Genomic DNA, 21,036 nt, shown 5'->3' with positions numbered 1-21,036 from the left:
CCTTTCTTTTCTTTCCATTGTCAAATTAGCTGTTATTAATGTTTGTGTCCTCACACTGCTTTGTCACCAGATACAGTTGATGATTTGTGTCTTAGTCCAATTGCGCTGCTGTAACAAAATACAGACTGAGTAGCTTATAGACAACAGATATTTATCACACACACTTCTGGAGGCTGGAGGTGTGAGATCAGAGTGCCAGCGTGGTCAGGTGAGGGCCCTCTTCAGTTGCAGACTTCACTGTGTCCTCACATGGCAGAAGAAGAAGGAAACTACTTGGCATCCCTTTAATAAGGACACTAATCCCATTCGTGGGGCCTCCACCCTCATGACCGAGGTACCTCCCAAAGGCCCCAACTCCTAATACTATGACATTGGGCGTTAAGTTTTCAACACATGAATTTTGGAGGGACACAGACATTCAGACCATAGTTTAAATGACCTCCTTTCATTTCTTTCCTTTGTCAGATCTGTGTCATTCATCTTTTGGTCCTAACACTCCTGTGTCACCAGACGTAGTTGACATCTTAATGCCTGTTAAGGCTTCCTGAATCACCTAGCTTTCCAGCATACACCCATCCTAATCAACAACCTACATAATTTTTTTGAAGTTTCTCTTTTTCTTCCATATGTAAAGGTTTATATTTATAATTCCTCACTTATCCTTGTCCAGTTTCTTTGGTTGGTTAGAGAGTGAATGGACAAGAATGGAGCTGGATGGCGGGTAGGTTGCTTTTTCATATCTGCTTAAGGGTAGAGATATGAAGTTCATTGTAAAGAGAGGCCTCTTTAAAAAAAAATTTTTTTTTTGATCTTTTTATTTATTTTTGAGATAGAAAGCCTGAGCTGGGGAGGAGCAGAGAGGGAGACAGGAACCAAAGTGGGCTACATGCTGACAGCAGAGAACCCGATGTGGGGCTCGAACTCAGGAGCTGTGAGATCATGACTCGAGCTGAAGTTGGATGCCCAACCGACTGAGCCACTCAGGTGCCCCAAGAGAGGTCTCCTTAAAGTCCTATAAAGAGGGTTTATTGTGGGGAAGCAAGAGTAGGTCAGTGGAAGAGATCAAGTGGTAAGGAAAAAGTGTTGCTTCTTAAAGCAGTGTTTACAAAGTCAGGACAGCAAAAATATGTAGCTATAGTGTTCGCTGTCTCTCTGTTAATAAAGTTTCTAAAGCTAGAATTGTAGTATTTAAAAAAAAAGTAATGCTTATTGATCTTTTTGAATACCTGCATGAGTATAGTTCAAATTTCAGAATAGACTATAAAGTCTTCACATGTTAAATAAAGCACAATACTATATATACGTAGAAGGACATGCTCAGTATTATGTTTGCCAATCAGTGTACTTTTTCAACTTCCCTCAGTCATTTGTTTCTTTAAATTTTTTTCCTAAGTTTATTTATTTTGAGACAGAGCACAAGCAGGGGAGGGGTAGGGGGAGAGAGAGAGAGGGAGGGAGGGAGGGAGACAGAGAGAGAGAGAGAGAGAGAGAGAGAGAGAGAGAATCCCAAGCAGGCTAATGGGGCTTGAACTCATGAACCATGAGATCCTGACCTGAGTGGAAATCAAGAGTTGGACGCTTAACTGACTGAGCCACCCAGGCTCCCCAAAGATAAAAATTTTAAATAAATGGGGTGCCTTTATTTCTCTGATAGCACAGAGCCTGCTTGGGATTCTCTGTCTCCTCTCTCTGCCCCTCCCCTGCTCCCTCGCTCTCTCTCTCAAAAAGAAATCAACCTAAAAAAAAATAAAATTTTTATCTTTGAAAAGAGAGGAGGGGAATATACATGTTAGATGAAGTTTCTTAGGGATGGGCCTAAAGTATTACTGAAAGAATGCAGGAAAGCATCTTCTAGAGGAGGGCTGTTACTTGGCAAAAGTTTTTAAGGCTGAAGATCCCAAATTTGGCATGGTTGGTTTTGTTTTGTTTTGCTTAGGTGGGTGCATGAGTTTTGGGAACACAGAGGTCTTAGGAGTTTGGGTGGGGTTGTGATTTCACCTGTGGTCTGAAATGCTTTTTTGCTTGCTAGTTTATTTTCATAATGACTACTTATTGATACAATTGATTGCTCCTCTTCCCCCTTTATTTTTTCTTTAACCAGTATATGTGTTCTTTAGTATCTGATTTTAATAGTTATTTGGAAATCTCTTGAGGAAGATAAATGTGAGATTTGAGGTGGGAAAAGCATCCCATGAGACCTGGGTTTATTTATTTAAGATTTAATTTTATCTCTTAAGTACTCTACACTCAATATGGGGCTTGAACTCATAACCCCGAGATCAAGAGTTGCATGGTCTACTGATGGAGCCAGCCAGGCACTCCACAAATTCTTCTTTTTAATCTTTTTTTTTTTTTTTTTTTTTAAAAGATTGAGACCTTAGTTTAGTGTTAAACTTAGTTGAGTTTTTTTTTTTTTTTTTTTAAATTTTATTTATTTTTGAGACAGAGAGAGACAGAGCATGAACCGGGGAGGGTCAGAGAGAGAAGGAGACACAGAATCGGAAGCAGGCTCCAGGCTCTGAGCCATCAGCCCAGAGCCCGACGCGGGGCTCGAACTCACGGACCGCGAGATCGTGACCTGAGCCGAAGTCGGACGCTTAACCGACTGAGCCACCTAGGCGCCCCTAAACTTAGTTGAGTTTTAAACAAGTAAGGGTGGGTAGAATCAAGCAAAAACAATCAAGAGTTCTCATAGCCCTTTTCTGTCTTCTCTACAGCTCACATGTTTCAGGTTTAAAAACTATAACCACTTACAAAGCTCTGTCTTTGACTCATGAGTTTTGATCAGATCTCTTTGTAACTTTTTTTTTCCCTCTTTATTTTTTTTCCCCTTTCTCTCAGAGGATTATTACTCCTTGGGGAATCTAGAAACTGAATTTTTCTCTGAGGGATTTATTTCCCCCCCTAGGCTTCCAGACTTCTTAACTATCTCAATTTCCTCTTCTTCCTGTTCTTCTGTCTGAGCCGGAGGGGAAGAGAACACTTTTTCCTTAAATGCAATTAATGTTTTACTTGCTCTGACGTGTTTAGACTTTACCTCTTACATGTTAGTTTATTCATTTCTGTTTTTATTGTAGGCTTCCTTTAACAGAATGGGAATATGTTCTATGTGCCCATCTCACAGACCAGTTTTTTCTGTGAAAAATCATGATTAACCAGGGTGATTTGTAGGGTAGTCAGAAGATCTTTTCAGGGGATGGTGGTATGTGGTAGAGGGACTGAAATAATTCCTCAGCTTAGCTCTGCACCTCTAACTATAGTGGAGTGAATAGGGGGAATGACTTCATTGTAAATTCTCTCAGACTGCCCTGCCTGGAAAGGTCTCTTTAATACCTCTCTTAAAATAACGTAACATACTGTGTGTGTGTGTGTGTGTGTGTGTGTGTGTGTGTGTGTGTGTGTGTGTGTTTGAGAGAGAGTGAGCAAGCAGGTAAGGGGCAGAGAGAGAGGGAGACAGAGGATCTGAAGAGGGCTTGAACTCACAGACCATGAGATCATGACCTGAGCTGAATCAGACGCTTAACCGCTGGGCCACCCAAGCAGCCCTGTGTATGTGTGTGTTTTACAGAGACTCTTGTCAGATCTTTAAGAAATGGAGAATCATTTGTCTCTCTTTCTTAATTGCTTTTTTCAGGATGATGCTCGACAATTATTTGTTTTGGCTGGCAGTGCTGAAGAAGGAGTCATGACTCCAGAACTAGCAGGAGTGATTAAACGGTTATGGCGAGATGGTGGGGTGCAAGCTTGCTTCAGCAGATCCAGGGAGTATCAGCTTAATGATTCTGCTTCATAGTAAGTAATTTTTCCCTGTGAAACTATAACAGAAAATAATTTGGTGACCCTAACAAAGTTCATTGTTCATAAGGAAACATTTAAGTAACAGACACTCTTAGAAGTCTATAGTATCCCTTGTAAAGATGGTTTCAGTTTAGGGCTATATAGCCCGTGGTCATTTTGTATGACTTGGAGAAAAATGTTTCCTCTTGAAATGTAAATGGGAGAATTGGCACGATGAAAAGTAACTCCATGGTAGTTTATAATAAGTAAATGAAATAGAGAAATCTTTTGCAGCTGGATCTGGGATCTCTTCCAATGCAGTTTAAGTTCCCTCTGCATAAGGACTTTGCCAGCTAGTGAGGGAAATTAGAATAGTGATATCCCTTTTTATGCACCCAGCTCTGTGACTGGGCTGCACTATGGATTTCTCTGGTACTAGTCATCACTTATAAATCTTTTGCCAGATCACAATAGTAGACTTTGTACAGAAAGAGAATGTTGAGTCTTGGAAGGAAGTCAAAGCGTCTATTTGTCAAGGAAATTCTCTTAAATGTTACATATTTAGAGAATTTGTAATTGTTACTTATGCTAGGCTATTACATGCTATCCTATTTTGCTTCTTTTACGTTTATTTATACGACCTGTATCCAGAATGTATTTTTTGAATGTGTCTTTTGGGGGCTTTGTGAGTTCTTGGTACCTGTATGCATTTCTGTATTAATTGAAGGCACTTCTGAGCATTAAGATATTTTCTTCAATAATCTGTTTTCATATTTTTCTAATTTGTTCTAGAAAGAAGTTAAATTAAAAATTTTTTAATGTTTATTTTTGAGAAAATGAGAGAGGCACAGAGTGTGAGTTGGGGAGGGACAGAGAGAGAGGGAGACAGAATCTGAAGCAGGCTCCAGGCTGTGAGCTGTCAGCCCAGAGCCTGACACCGGGCTCGAACCCACAAACTGAGATCATGACCTGAGCTGAAGTTGGACCCTTAACTGACTGAGCCACCCAGGCACCCTGAAAGAAGTTAAATTATATTTGAAAAACTTAGTTATTATTTAAATGAAAACTTAACTTTAGAAACAAGGATCTTTTAATATGTTTTAGTTGCAAATGTTGGTAGTTTCAATAATTCTCCCAATAGTCATGAAAGGTAGATTGTAATTATTACCTTTTTTTAAAAAAAAATCATACTTCATTGAGCTCTGAATCGTCTAACTACACCAGAGAACATGTGATTTATAGAGTTTTCTCCCCCTGAGTTTTGGTTGAGGCTTGACTGATTCCTTAACATTAATAGTAGTACTTAGTTTTATAGAAGCTCGTTAATGATTCACTTATAATGGTGCCACCTGTTCTTCAGTTTTCTAGCCAAAAAAATCTTAAAATGTTTTTTCAATGTTTATTTTTATTTGAGAGACAGAGAGACAGTGTGCGAGCTGGAGAGGGGCAGGGAGAGAGGGAAAGAGAATTCTAAGCAGGCTCCAGGCTCTGTGCTGACAGCTTGTGCAAGCCTGTGCAAGCCTGATGTGGGGCTTGAACTCACGAGCCATGTGTGAGATCATGACCTGAGCTGAAGTCGGATGCTTAACCAACTGAGCCACCCAGGTGCCCCTAGCCAAAAAATCTTTAGAAACCCTGAAATTACCAGAATTTTAATTTAGCTTTGAAGCAGTCTTTTAATTATTTCACTGAATACTTACAATTTGTTTTTGGACTTAGATTTTTAAGAAAACCACAAGTTTTCCATTTCATGAATGAAAACAGGAAATATGGAAAAATGGAAAATAGTTCTCATTTTAAGTTTAGTAATGTAGACACCATTCTCTAATGTCCTATCAAACATCAGAGCCTACAAATGACCCATTGACTGTAAATGTCTGAGGGCTTGTTTTGGTTTTGTTTTCGTGCTGTGCAATGCACAGTTGATTCAGTATTTAGCATTAAATTTCAGGAATCTTTCTTTAATAAGAATAACATCTCGATATTTGTTTTTAATTGGCCCTCATAGTTTTGGTAGAATTAAAACCACTTTTGTGTGGTATGTATAGAACTTTAATTGTTCTGTGCTAGGTTCATGCTTTTTCTCATGATGATTTCTGTGATACTGCAGGTCTGATTTTGTTCTGCCACTTTAGTGACAAGTTCAGAATCTACTTTTGGTAAGGAACGAGTTTATAGTTTAGTCTGTTGACTTGCTGTGCACGTGGTTGGCTTCACCAGGTAAAAATAAATGTATTTTTTATTTAGTTACCTAAATGATTTGGATAGAATATCCCAAACCAACTACATTCCAACTCAGCAAGATGTCCTGCGGACAAGAGTGAAGACCACAGGCATCGTGGAAACGCACTTCACCTTCAAAGACCTATACTTCAAGTAAGTCCTCAATTCGCCTTTTTGCTAGATGTGCCAAAGACAGATATCTTTCCTTTAGTTAATCTCTTAATCAGGGTAAAATTTCTCTAGGCAATATTCTTTGGTTTAAAAACCTACCGTCATGTTCGTCAGCCAGTATTTGAATGTTTTAACTGAATGGGGGCCCAAACCTTTCTTCTTTGTCCAGATAACATCAAATATTTTTGTCCATTTGGAGGAATTTAAATTCAAAATTAAAGTGTAAATATCAATAAAAGTAATCATATGGTTATCGGTTTATTTTATTTTTATTCTTTTCAGCTGCTTTTTTGTTGGAATCATCAAAACAGGTATTGAACGTTTGTCGTTTAGAAAGGTAACAACAATACTAAGGCTAGAAAACTAGTTTTTTGGCTTAGTCGTGTGGCTTTGTTCTGCCATTTTGATATTAAAATAGAAATGCTTTACTCACCCATGTCAATCCTTCCTTACTGGAGTGCATTTCCCTTTAAGTTTAATGGAATGGAGCTGATACTGTCATGGCTCTTGGACTGCATTGTGCACAGTATCATGCACAACTGAGTTTTTAATGTAGTATAGAATGGAAAATCAATCTGGAGATAGAGGTATTTTGGGGAACTATGATGATATAGAAAAAGTGGTTGTTTTAGAGAGAGAGAGAATTCTAGAATATGAATACAAAGGACTTTCTCATTAGCATTAGTTATTCTAAAATAGGCTTCAGCTTATCTGTGTGTTAATGGTCTTTTGTAAATACTAGAACTGTCTTTTTGGTTCCCACTTTCTGCTTTTGTGACCTTTGAGATTAGGAGTAAGCTTTTCCCCTTCACTATATGATGTTCTTTCCAGTTGCTTCATTATGCTTGTATGTAGCCTGTGATACTCCGCAGTGTCAAACGCAAATGTAACTTCTAGCTAGGAGCTTCTCAGTTTTTTTCTCTCTGAAAATATTTGCTTCGCAGGATTTGTGAAATCCACACGGAGTTTAGGTATTACTAGATTCCAGTGGAGGTCTTGAAATCTTAATAAACCAAAACAGGTTTGAAACATGGTGCAAAAAAATAGTAGTTCAGCTGAATATTGGTAGAATAGGAGAGGTACTTCTCTTTAGCACTGATGAATTTATCTAACTAGAGTAGCAAAGACCATATGGATTTATCTATCACCCATGAAGCCATAAGAATGAGATGCCTTTTGTGTACAGTAAGATTAGTAATCCATTTATAATTAAATGCGGTGAACCTTATTTAGTGCGGGAAACATTCTTGTTGATGTCATGGATTGATCTTTAGTTGGGTAAATCCTGTTGGTCTTCTTACGTCAGGATCAGTAGCCAGGCTTCGTTAAGGTGCTGTACCCACTTAATTGTTGGCATGTAGATATCTTGTTATGAAGTACTATCACTTCTTCCTTTTCCTCTTCTCTCTAGGCAAAACCACTATCCATTCATTCAAACATTTATTGAGCATCTGCTATATGCAAGGCATTGTGTAATTGCTTACTTGCCTCTCAGTTATGAGGTAATGTTTATAAAATGTTCATCTGTTAGTAAATTATATTGTAAATGTTAATATGTGCTAAAAGCCCACCTTGGGGACATCTTAATATTCTTCCAGTTTCATGGACTTTGTAGAAGAAAATGAAGGGGTAAGCTGAAATTATTGGTGTACCAGTGTGTGTCTCCCCTTGAGAGACTTTTATGGTGATATATATGATGTCCACTTTCCTCAAACCTATAATATGACCCTGTATCAAAGCCAGCTTGTGATTGTATCATTCCAGTTGTCATGACCAAAGGCTGGAAAAACAAACAAACGAAAAAAAGGTGCTAAATCAACCAAAAGAAAAGGCTGAGTCATGAAGAGATAATATGATTGTTCTTTTCAAATGTACATTGAGAAATTACTCAGTGATGTCTTATTTCTCTCAATTTCTCGGGGAAAATTCTTTGGAAATAGACCCCTCGTCACCACTGTCGATCTTGACATACCAAACCTACCTGCATACCTCCTCAGACACTGGTACCAACTAACAGACAAAGCACTGCAGGTGTTCCCCTTACTGTAGGAAGTAGATGAGGATGCTGTTGACAGAAGTACAGCAGTTGAGCCAGGATATTAAGTAAGTCCCCCAAAAGGGAGTGATGGACTGAAACTCATCTGGAATGGAACATAAAGTTTGTCAACAGCTGAATTAGCTTTAGATGAGACCTAAGAGTTCGGAAACACTGGCTAAATAAGTTTGGTTTTTAGATATTGGGTTCTTAGAGTCCTACCCTGAAATACAATTTGCCTTCTCCATAATTAATCTCTAAAATATTTTTTCCTTAAAATAAGGAACCTCAGCTTTAAAAAACCTCAGCTTTAAACCTCGGCTTTAAAAAAGGAAGAATTTTTTTTTTTACAAAGTAAGGGAAACAAACATTTTGGAAGCAGAATGCAAGTTGGAGATTTCTAGTTTTTCAGTGTTCTCTTTAAAGAGTAAACCATTTCGAGAGGTAGAGTGGTGGTGTGGGTAAGAGCCAGGGCGCTGGAGTTAGAGTGCCTGGGTTCAGAGCCCCAGTCCCCATTTGTTAGTAGTGTGCCCTTGGGCAAATTACTTAACGTAGCTGTGCACTGGAGATGATAATTGTACTTATAGGAGTGTTGTGAGGGTCAAATGAGTTAATGTACTTAAGATGTTTAGGATTGTATCTGGCACCATGGTAAATGGTAAATATTAGTTATTCTTGCTGTTATCTTAAGTTATATTATTCAGCTCTTCATTTTTCCTGTCTTTTTTTCCCCGTCTTCCTTTAATCCATTTCAGTGCTTATTCTGCTGATTTTTGAGATATAATTTCATCTGATAGAAGCTTTGATAGAGAAGGCTCAGCTAGTTATTTACAATGAGAATTTTGATTATCCCTAGATTTTATTTGCTCATGTTATTCTCTTTTGACCATGGATTATTAGTTCGACTACATTTTATCTGCTGCTTGTTTGTCTTTTCTGTTATAAATGGGGTGTTCCACACGCAATAGTGGGAGGTTCCCTAAACATTTCAGTTTAGGGAGAGGTGTGTTTGTGACCTTGCTGAATTTGTGCTTTCTTTCCCTTTACTTCAGGATGTTTGATGTAGGTGGCCAGAGATCAGAACGCAAAAAGTGGATTCACTGTTTTGAGGGAGTGACAGCAATTATCTTCTGTGTGGCCCTCAGTGATTATGACCTTGTTCTGGCTGAGGATGAGGAGATGGTATGTTGGGTTTTCTGGTAAAAAGGCAGTCTAATGCAGCCAGGAAATGGAAAATAACTTAGGAAGATTCAGTGCATACATTTGCTCTTTGGACCAAAACTTGATTCCTTAATTTTTTTCCCTGTCAGTGGGTTTAGAATTTTAAAATACTGATCCATGCTCTATTAATTCTTAAGAGATATGACAGCACACTGAGTATGTGGGCAGGATTAAGTGCTCTTGGTAGCCATTCTTCTTCCCATCTCCCAACCTCCAAGAATTACAAAAATGAGGACTGGATTAACTTTTGAGTTGTCAGTCTCTGGTTTATTTCCATGAATGCCATTCAGTGCTTTTAAAACTTGTTGGTCTGTTTTTTCATTAACAGTTAATCCACTTTTGCTTTCTGTTACTGACATCCTTTTTTTCCCCCCTCAGAACCGAATGCATGAAAGCATGAAACTGTTTGACAGCATTTGTAACAACAAATGGTTTACAGACACTTCAATCATTCTCTTCCTCAACAAGAAAGATCTTTTTGAGGAAAAAATAAAGAGGAGTCCATTAACTATCTGTTATCCAGAATACACGGGTAAGAGATCATGAACGATTTTGTTCACACTTCAGTGGCATTCCTATACCTGCCTTTTTATTTTAAACAACGCATGTATAACCTTATGGAGTGTTCACTGGTAGTGGTATTAACATTAAGCATGTGATTAAGACCAGTTAAGTCTAAAGTGCTGTTCCTGACATAATTGAGTTTACTGTGTTTATTTTATATTTCTGTCTTCCTCACTGTTTGAGGAAAATAGAGAAAAATAAAAATCAAAATTTGGTGTAAGTATGTTAAAAAAATACGAGAAGATGCAGTCATTGCACTCAAGACACAGTAGTTGTAGAGAGAGGGGCACACATAAAGAATTTCATTATAGTATGAAATGCTCATTAACAGAAGACGTGGTTACTGCTGTGGGTTCAGTGTCCTCTTTTTGCCAGAGGAAATGACACTTGGAGTGAGATAACGAGAGGATGAATTAGAAATGACGAGGTAGACTGAGGAATAAAAGCATTTTAGGAAGAAGGAATAACCTGTAGGAAAATAATGGAGGTTTAAAAAAACAAAAACAAAAACAAAAAACAAACATGATGCATTTTGGAACCTAGAAGGAATTTGGTATTGTCAGAGCTTAAAGTGATGGGAGGGAGTTGTTGAAGTGATGGGTGGGATGCTCACGGAGGGCTTTGTATTTCATACTGAGATAGGGGCAAGCTGTCCAAGGATTTTGATTCGGATACATGATGTAGGAGAAACTGCTTTAGAAAGATGATACAAGGGAGCCTGGATGGCTCAGTTGGTTAAGCATCTGACTTCGGCTCAGGTCATGATCTCACGGTTCGTGGGTTTGAGCCCCACATCGGGCTCTGTGCTGACAGCTCAGAGCCTGGAGCCTGCTTTGTATTCTGTGTCTCCCTCTCTCTCTGCCCCTCCCCACTCTCACTCTGTCTCTCAAAAGTAAACATTAAAAAATTTTTTTTAATTTAAAAAGAATAAAGCATAAAAAATATGAAAAAGAAAAGAAAGATGATATAATAAATGGCAATAAAGATGGATAGTAGGGGAGTTGAATTAGTAAGGAGTCACTTAGGATACAAATAAAAACTTCAGGTGAAGATACAGGGATATATCATAGAAGCCAAGGGCAAGAACGCAGACATATCTTAAGAATGCATTTAGAACTAGGAAATAGAAAAGTGTCAGGGATCCTGGAAGTACTTCTTTCCCCATCTCTTCTCTCCTTCTGTATATCTTCTTTATTTTTCTCTGCTTACCAACTTTCTGTGCTACTCAGTTTATGTGATATAAGATGGCCCTGCCATGGTCTTTCTCCTGTAGTTAGGTAGGTAGGTAGGTAGGTAGGTAGGTAGGTAGGTAGGTAGGTAGGTATGTATGTATGTATGTATGTTTATTTTGAGAGAGAGACACACACAGAAAGAGAGAGGGAATACCAAGCAGGATCCATGGTCAGCGTGGAGCCGACATGGGGCTTGATCCCACCACCACCATAAGATCATGACCTGAGCCAATTTCAGGAGTCAGGCACTTAACCATCTGAACTACTACCCAGGCACCCTTTTCTCCTGCATTTAAAAGGTAAGGCTCGGGCACATGGCTGGCTCATTTGGTAGAGCATGTGACTTTTGATCTCAAGGTTGTAAGTTTGGGTGGAGAGATTACTTAGAAATAAAATCTTAAAAACAATTTTTTTTTTTTTTAAATAAAAGACCAGGCTAAACTGATAATGGTTGGCCCCATGTTCAAATTCCTAGGGGACAGATTCTGGCCAAGGTTAAGCCAGGTAAAAATACTTAGCCCAGTTAATGTCAGGGATGCAAACACGAAATGCCAGGGCTGCACCACTATAACCTTTAGATCAGAATTGGATATTTTCAGGGAAGGAGAACTTTTTTTTAGCTGAGCAGACACTGTAAATGCTTTCTGTAATAAAGTGAAGAGGGTAGCTAAGGTAAAGAAGCCAGAAGAGTCAAAGGTACTCCCAGAGTTCTGTCTTGATTGGCTGCTGGTGCTGTGGTCTCTAATTGATATTTAGGAATATTGATTTTGAAGTATCTGAAGAACATCCAGATGGCGGTATCTAATAGGCAGGTGTATATGTGGCCTTGGAGTTCTGGGAGAGATTGGGGGTTAGATATATTGATTTGAGATCATGTATAAATACAGCATGGAAATGGATCAGATGACATGGGGTGATGATATAGAATGAAAACAGAAAAGGACCATGGATAGAATGAGAGAGAATTTCAGACTTTTTTGGCAGGAGAGAAAGAAAGGTTTGTATTAGGTATAAAGACGAGAACCAGGAGAGCCAAGGTATCAAAAGCTAGGAGTTTAAGAAGTGAGTGAGGGGTGGTCAGCAATGTTGTGTACAAAGTAAGATACACATTGAAAAATGGCCTCTGGAGTTAGCGATCCAGGAGATCGTGAGTGTTACTGAGAGCAGTGTCAGTAAGAGTAGAGCCAGGACAGTGAGTTACTGAGTGGGAAGTGGAGAAATGAAGATAGGTATAGCCTACTGTAACTTGGATTACAGGGGAAGGAAAGATTTAAGAATGTTCATAAGCTTGGAGGTAAGATTTTATAGCAGAAGTTGTAAAAATTGGATGTAATTGATGGAGCAAGATTTGTAAGCAGGTGGGAAAGGAAGGAATCAAGGAATTCCGTACAATGGAATTATTATTATTATTATTATTATTATTATTATTATTATTCGGCCATAAAAAGGAAGGAAGTACTGATACATGCTACAACTTATACGAACCTCATAAACATTATGCCAAGTGAAAGGAACCAAACACAACAGGTCACATTTGTGTGATTGTTTTGTGTGATATTCCCCAAATAGACAAATCCATAGAGACAACAGATTGGTTGGTGGTTACCAGGAGATGGGGGGAGGTACTGTGGGGAGAATGAGGAATGATTACTTACTGGGAATGGGTTGTTTTTCTGGGTTGGTGAAGACGTTTTGAAACTAGAGAGAGAAGGTGGTTGCATAACATTGTGAATACATTATGCCACTGTATTGTGCACTTGTATGTTATGTAAATTTCACCTCAAGTTAAAAGTCTTGGTAGAGCAGTTAAATTTTGAACCAGAAGGGAGACCTCTCTAAGACCAAAGGTATAAATAAGTGGAGATACAGGTAACTTTTTAAGTGAGGTGGTGGGCTAAAAAGTTGAGATGTAGCGTAAGCCCTCTGGCCTTTCTTTGGGAATTTGCAAATGTAGTCAGAATCAGGAGAGAGGTGAGTAGAAAAGTTGCCAGGTTTTAAGGTGGAGAGAAATCTTAAGTCGAAGGATTGACAGTGTTCTAGCTGAAAATCTTCCACATAGCAAAGAGCCCTCAATATCATAGCTTTTTTTTTTTTTTTTTTTTTTTTGTGGTGAACTTGTAAGCCTGTCTTGCACTGGGTTCGTTCTTCTTAAGAAGTCTCACGGTCCTCATTTCCCAAGTGTCAGTATCTGTTCTACCAGCCAGAATTCGCTTTTCAGTCCCCCTCTCTCCTTTAATATACAGAAGTTCTGCAGAGCTCATGAAACCTATTTCAAGCACCTACCAAGCTGTCTTCCTTTATTTCTTTAAATATTCTGCTTAAATAACATTCCTTTCTTGTTGGTATTTGTTGCTGTGTCTAACGTCACTTAATTTCACAAATGTTATTTGTGGAAAACAGCCTCTGGTTTACAAGAATAAAGTATTGTGTTTTTGTTGTTGAGTTTTTCCGGTTCTGTAGTCAGTTTCTAGGGCAATTCTAAAGGCTCACAGGCAGTTAAGATGGTGTAGAAGCGTGTGGGTAAGTGTTAAGAGTTGAAAATAAGGTTTTCTTTTGAGCCCCCTCCCCTTTAAAAAATGACAGCTTAACTGAGATAAGTTAATAATTTATATGCCACAGAAACACATTTTAAAGGGCATAATTCAGGCCCCTTTCCCTTTCACATGTACTAGTTTACCTTTCATTAAATTATTGCCATAAGGCTCTGAAGCTAAGCTTCCTTAAAACTGGTATGATTTTGAAAAGAAGCATGACTAACTCTTTTGAATTGTTTATGTCAAGATCACTCCAAGGAGCACAGGCTCTCTGACCTTTTCAACAGTTGTGTCCTAGCAGCGCATCTTCCTACTTCCCTAGTTTCCTTTTATACATTTTTGGTTTTTTAGCTGAAAAGTCTAAATGAAAGGGGAAAAAGGAAAAGGCTCGTTTCCCTAGATTTTTCGTGTGACGATTTTGTTTTACTTAGAGTCTGCTCTCAAGAAAGCCTAATGATTATAGAATTAAAGAAATCTGTCTATATTCATTTGGGTTATTCCCTCTCTTCATCAGTCAGTGGGGATGGCCTGACTTAGTTGAGTGCAGGCAGCTATTATAATTTAAACTGAGAATATTGAGTGTCTGCTTCAGGTTCCAATACATATGAAGAAGCAGCTGCTTATATTCAGTGCCAGTTTGAAGATCTGAACAGAAGAAAAGACACCAAGGAGATCTATACTCACTTCACCTGTGCCACAGACACCAAGAATGTGCAGTTTGTTTTTGATGCTGTTACGGATGTCATCATTAAAAACAACTTAAAGGAATGTGGACTTTACTGAAGAGGGTTGGAGATTAATGAAAGGTAAAACTTCAGACAATTTAGTTATAGTGCTCTAGTGATGTCCCTGGACTTTGTAAACTATTCTAATTAAGAATGTTCTTCTTTTCTAGTTATTACAGTGTGGAGTGTTGAGACCAGACTTCTTTTGCTGTCTCATTGGGCAGCTGCAAGCATGAACGGGACCAGGGAATGGCAGCAGCATGCAGAATCTTAGCACTCTTTAGCACAATCTTCTGTATTAGGGAACTCTTAATTGACATGAGATGCTAAAGTCAGACATTGGAATTGGAACGACTGTATAAAGTATGATTCGATCATTAAGACATCACTTGGATTTCATAATCTCAAATGTTTAGGGCCGATGTGAAGTTGAGGTGCTGCATTCCAGAACTTTAATATGTAGCTTACTCTTTTTTTTCCTTCTTAACAAACCACCAGTTCATTTTTAAAGTTTTTTTTTCATCAAGAGAATAATGTTACTAAATTTTATTTCTTTGTTTGCAAGAGAATCTTTATTAAAACACAATCTTAACTATGCACATGATGTGACCAGATCATCTTGAAAATACTCCTCTTAGTAGGAGCTCTTTGTTTTTAACTTTTGGTATGGTCAGAACATCATATTTCCATAATTACTTAATTCTTTATGGTTATTGGGGCTATGACTATAGCTTTTTTGGATGAAATTTATGTTACTCTCCTGCTCAAAGTACCATCATGGTTTTTAAGTGGTAATTACATTGGAGAGTTCTGTAATAAGATTCTCACTCTCTAACTTTTGTTTAAGTTTATGGTTTAAGGTTAACCTGGTTTATGCTGATTACCAAATTACTAGGTAAATGCTGATGTAGGATGTAAAGTTAGTTTCTTGGATACGGACACACCCAGGGCAGCTGTCAATTAGAAATGCAAATTGCAAAATTCCAAATGGAAACCGTGACTTTGCTGCTACATATCTACTAAATTGACCACTTTGGTTCTTGCTTGTTTGTCTCAGTCATAGGGAGTTCTGTAAAAGATGCCCCTTGTTTTCCATCTTCCATGGCCTTTTCTGTTGGGAAACATCTAAAGTGTATTAACAGTGCATGCTTTTACTTTGTAAATGTGGTGCCAAATCCCTGTTTGCCATTGTTTTTATTGTAGCAATGTTAATTGTAGTAATCCTTAGTCAGTACCTTCTTTTGCCGAAACTCCTGCATTTTGGGACTTTTTCCACTATGTTGTATGTACAGATTTTAATCTGTTATAGTTGGCAGCAGTATTAAAATGGTGAGTAAAGAGTCCAGGTTTGTTCCTGTTTGTAATTAGTCCTTTCTGGAAATATTTTCTTCTGTTTCTTTTTGTTCCTGCTGAATGTGCTTTGGCCTTTGTCTGAGAGTGGGTTTAGGTAGAGGGTTCCCTGAAGGTCTAGTCTTTTGGTGTAGTAGTATTGTTTTATTTTGGCCTGATTGAGGGTCTTATGTCATATCTGTGTCAGTGACATGCAGTCATAATCCATTTTCCGGGTTTACATTTTGGTTTTGTGGAGAGCTTTATTCACCTCGGCCTGTAGGTCCTTTTGTATAATGTACAGCAAATGTCTTTAAATATCGAATGGGCCTTTGGGGGAAGGCAGATGAAGAGAATGTATTGTGAGCATTCCAAATCAGCAGTTTGAGCAGTGCCTTTGGGGTCCAGTCTTTTCAGATTGGATTCTATGTCATCTTTTGATGTGACCTTTTACTAGTTTAAAAAAAAAAAGAAAAAGGAATGATGGTCAGCAAAGCTAATTCAGAAAGCAAGCCACAGCACTTCAGTGCCTTTATTGGAATTTTTTTTCTTACTCTTTTTGGAAAAGTATAACTATGCAGATGCTATAACGGTACTATCTAAACAATTTCTTTAGGGCTGGGAAAACTGCATCTAAAAGAAAGAAAAAATGATCAGCTTCGATTGGTGATTAGTTTATGCCCACAATGTAGATAGGACCGATAGTTCCTGTTCATTTTGAATAATCTTTTCCTTATTGTATTTTGTGATCTAGAATCATCTGGAAATGAGAACTCATGGAATATTGTTTTAACTGTAGTCTTTCTATAGTCAGGGCTAATGGGATGGTGTTGATGATAATCCAAAATAACAAATAATCTGAATGCATTAATTTTACTTTGAAATGCACCTTGTATTTTCATTTGAATATGTCTATCTGATATGTTCATTTTTTAGCTTTTCTGTTAATGAAAAAATAGTAATTCTCTGATTTTTTTGCCCCCATGCCATTTACATTTTTCTTTATCTACATGAAGATCACCCCCTACCCTACCATCCCAAGTAATTTGTCTAAATGCACATTCCTGGAGGACACAGGGACACAATTCAAGTCATTGTTTTTCAGATATGCCTTAAGTCAAAATCACCTGGATCCATTTCAGAGATTGACTCTTGGCTGGTGGGCCTAGTGATCTATCATTTTAAAAAGGTGATTCTTACAAGCTTTGCAAATCACTGTTGTGTTTTGAAATAAAAGATCTTTTCTAATAGCAGAGCCAGAGTGTGGGGGTGAAACATCATGTGTACTAGCCTGGAGAAAAAAGGATTGGTATTTGTAATCAAAGAAACTAAAAGTTGCCTTGTGTCTTTTCTGTGGAGAATGCTGGAGGTTTGTGATGGACTGCATTTCAGTATTCATGTGGCCAGGCTTTGGACCATCTGAGAAACCAGCACATCTAAGAAAATTAAATTTTAATGAATAAAGAACAGTAAATAGACCCTAGTAGGAAGGACTGGAACAATAGCTTTATTTTGCTGTTCATTTTGTTCCATCTTCACCTGATTAAAACCTTGGGCTGTAGAAATGCCATTCATTAGGCTCTATTTAAAGAGGATATAGTCTCCTTAAAGGCCAGTCTTGCCCGACCTTACAAACTCAGCCTTGCAGCAGATTTCACCTCCTGGCACAAAAATTCCAAAAACTTTTACAGTTATTCATAAGTGGATCTTGGGATGACATTTCATCTTGGACAGTTTAAATTCTAAGTCTCTAGTTCAGTGTGTCATTTTATTATTGTTTCCAATGACGGATTGTTATTTTTTATAAAGTGCTGCATTCTAAGAATAGATGGACCAAATTTTAAAAACTATTTTCTTGCCTTGTTTCTTCTTCTTTTATGTGTTCTATTTGTGTTTTATTATATACACATTTTAGAGCATTTAAAAATAACTGCTGGTTCTTCTAATTCATTTGCCCACCTTATATTCTTATATCCTAGCCACTGTCCTATTTGTAGCTGTGACTTTCTTTGTACATTGCTTGTCTAGCCTGACTAGTTGTTTCATATATTTATACATTTGTTTAGCATAGCTCTGGAGAATCGCGTTGCACAGCTTGTTGCTGTATTGGCAGTTACATATAAGGTAGTCTTTCATTCCCATTAAAAACCTCCCTTTGGTTGATCTTTTTTACCCCTTTCAGATGTTCAAATGTTTATTTATTTTGAGAGAGAGAGCACGAGTGTGCGCGTGTGTAAGGGGCAGAGAGAGAGAGAGACCCAAGCAGGCTCCACGTGTTAGCACAGAGCCCAATGCAGGGCTCGATCTCATGAGTCATGAGATCAGGATCTGAGCCAAAATCAAGAGTAGGACGCTTAACCAACTGAGCCACCCAGGTGCCCGTCGCCTTCCAGATGTTCAAATAAACCACAGTCCTTTACTCATTTAAATATAACTAAACCAGCACTAATTTTCTTCACTCTTACCACTTATGAAATCTTTCATATCTTATACTGACTTCAATTTTTTTTTAATGTTTATTTTTGAGAGAGAGAGCATGCGTGCGCATGAGTTGGGGAGGGGGCAGAGAGAGAGGGAGACATAGAACCTGGAACAGCTCCAGGCTTTGAGCTGTCCGCACAGAACCTGATGTGGGACTTGACTCCACAAACCGTGAGATCACAACCTGATCTGAAGTTGAACGCTCAACTGACTGAGCCACCCAGGTGTTCCTCTTATACTAACTTGAAGAACAAGGTTATTTCAGTTTCCTAGTACTGCCAGCTCATTCTCCAGGCTTCACAGTACAAGTCAGAGATCTGACCTGGACCAGCCACAACTCTCCACATAGCTTTATGGCTGTCTAAGCACAAGAGAAAACCAGGCTGCTTAGGGGACTGAAATAAAAAGTTGATCTTGTTAGCAGTTAGTTAGCTTGTTAGGAGCTAGTTAGCAGGAAGTAAAAGATTTAGGTGAGGTACAAGGAATGAACTTCCTGGATGGTCAAGATCTGTGTTCCTTTACCTTTGTGTAAGTTTTAACCCCCACCCCCATTTTCTCATAACTTATATGAATTACTTCTGCTAGGAGAACATACTCCAGAACAAGTCGGGACAGGACAGTTTTTTTCTGATACTATGTCAGGCTTACATACCTGGCTCAACTCCAGTCTTCTAAGGAGTGAGAGATAATAAAGAAGGTTATATGGTAGTAGATACCTGCGGTGCAAGATTAACATACAGATTCCCTGGCTAAACTCTACTAAATTAAGTCTACAGGTCTTGGGAACATGTATTTTTAAATACATTTCTCAGGTGGTTCTGATGAAGCTAACCTGGGCCAACATTTGGGGGATAACTGAATGGGACCCAATGTTAAAGATCAACACAAACAGTAGACAGATTTAACCTTAAAAAAATCACTAGTAAACGACTGAGGCATTTTTTATTTGCCAAGAAATCAGAAGCACCTTTGTATGTGACTTAGAGTGCCGTCCACCAAAAAAATTAGTATGAGAACTGTTAAGTCAAAGAACATTCTTACACTTTTGATACAGAGTATTTAATCTTTATACATAATTAAGACAAAACACTTGAAGTTTCCAAACATTGGTTTAATTTTTTTTTTTTACTGCATTTATTCAGTGAAAATGGAAAGCTACCTCAAAGTAAAGACAAAATCCTGTGACAGAGGTCTAACTATATATATGAAATAACATGAATATTCATTTACAGTTGGTGGATAAAGAGCAAAGCTAGCTAGCTCTAAATTACAGACTGGAAAGTCCTTTTGAAACAAGGCTAGGGAAAAGATAAATAAGAGGACTGTTTGAGCAGCCAAATAGAAGACTCTTATGTATGTTTGCTGCTAACCCCGTGTTCTCTTCCTGAAAGCTAGTGGAAATCAACAAGGTAGCAGAAATAATCCAATATTAGCAAATAACACTGCTGGGATACACCGTCTCAATGTATTAGCATTCAGATGTAAGATCTTTGACAGCTGGAATATTAAATTTTGTACAATGTGGCTTATCTCCTATCCTCTACTACCCCCCACCCCACCAACCTCGTCTCCTGCCCCCATACTCCTTTCAGTTATCCAAACATTTTTACCTAGAGGCTTGTTTAAATGTAAGAGAGATTCCCAGTAGACATAAAAAATCACAAGAAATTACCTGTTCTTTCTGTTCTTCCTAAACTGTTCATCTGTGCTCATGGAGGATAAAGGTCCTGAGATCTCTCAGAATCTTATGGAGAGTTGTTTGTCACTCTGGATTCTGGTCTTTTCCCTGCTTCCAATCATCTATGAAATCTCTGTCTTAACATCTCTCATCTGTTACTTAAAGTTGGACTAAATTATTCCTTTCAGCTATGACATTCTGTAATCCTGAGGCAATCGAAATAACATTTAAAAGTGCTTTTGTAAATATTCTTTATGATACTCAAGATTATACTATACTGCAAAACAAGTAATCTTATAAGGCAGTCCCAACAGTTGTATTCATTGTAGCTGGCCGTCTTTTCTCAGCATCACTTTTCCCATATTCATTTTGAATACCTGAAATGAAGTTCAACTGTAAATTTCTCTAAAATTTGTGCAGCTGGGTAAAAACAAAGGTCTTTGTTTTGCATTTAAATTCAGTTCTTTATTTCTGTTCATACTAGTGCTTGCCTTTTCATGGCCAGATGGCAGAAAAGTTCCCTTTTGCAGTCTGCACTATGTCTGTCTGACCTCACAGAAATGTCTTCATGCTTTTACCTAGCAGGATCACCAGAAGCTCTGGCACACTTGCAATCCCTGGGCCAACACTGAAGCCTGCTGGAATCTGTGCTCCGGGGGCTGTGCCGGGTAGAGAGGGCAGTGGGAGGTAAGAGCTCTTCACCCTTCACCACCTTCTCCACCCAGCATGGCCAGCACACTTTGGTCTACGGCACATCTCCAGTTATAGAGTGGGTTCTCAATGCTGTTATTTCTTACCTCGGGAATGGGGCTACCCTGATTTGGACTATTTGGGGTACATGTTGCGTGAATTTTTTTTTTATCAGAGTAGGAAGTGTTACAAGTAAATGTGTCTTTTATATTGCTTTTAAGACTGAATTTTTGTGCTGCTTTTATCCACAGAACGTAAAAGCACAGTTCCGATTCTGTTGTATTCTTTCCATTATATTTTTATTGTGGTAAACTATACATAACATAAACTTTACCATCTTAATCATTTTTAAGTACATAGTTCAGTGGCACTAAGC

At 38.2% G+C, this 21,036-nt stretch overlaps 1 protein-coding gene and 1 long non-coding RNA gene across 2 annotated transcripts in view; both read left to right on the top strand.

The window, feature by feature from the left end:
* The window catches only part of GNAI3 (G protein subunit alpha i3), a 38,253-nt gene extending 22,428 nt beyond the window's left edge, over positions 1–15,825 (top strand). The window contains exons 4-9 of the mRNA XM_019457761.2: positions 3,635–3,792; positions 6,025–6,153; positions 9,259–9,388; positions 9,806–9,959; positions 14,350–14,563; positions 14,653–15,825. Of these exons, the coding sequence (XP_019313306.1) occupies positions 3,635–3,792; positions 6,025–6,153; positions 9,259–9,388; positions 9,806–9,959; positions 14,350–14,540 (762 nt within the window). The 3' untranslated portion in view covers positions 14,541–14,563; positions 14,653–15,825. The remainder of the gene's footprint in view (positions 1–3,634; positions 3,793–6,024; positions 6,154–9,258; positions 9,389–9,805; positions 9,960–14,349; positions 14,564–14,652) is intronic.
* LOC128773811 (uncharacterized) lies at positions 10,492–13,665 on the top strand. The gene is made up of 2 exons (XR_008418206.1): positions 10,492–11,272; positions 11,313–13,665. It is a non-coding gene; the product is annotated as an uncharacterized LOC128773811 (long non-coding RNA).
* Positions 15,826–21,036: the final 5,211 nt, after the last annotated feature.

Source organism: Panthera pardus, unplaced genomic scaffold, assembly GCF_024362965.1.
Source record: "Panthera pardus isolate Hobbes unplaced genomic scaffold, ASM2436296v1 HiC_scaffold_11, whole genome shotgun sequence".
Taxonomy (NCBI): domain Eukaryota; kingdom Metazoa; phylum Chordata; class Mammalia; order Carnivora; family Felidae; genus Panthera; species Panthera pardus.
This window is presented reverse-complemented; position numbering and strand designations above follow the sequence as displayed.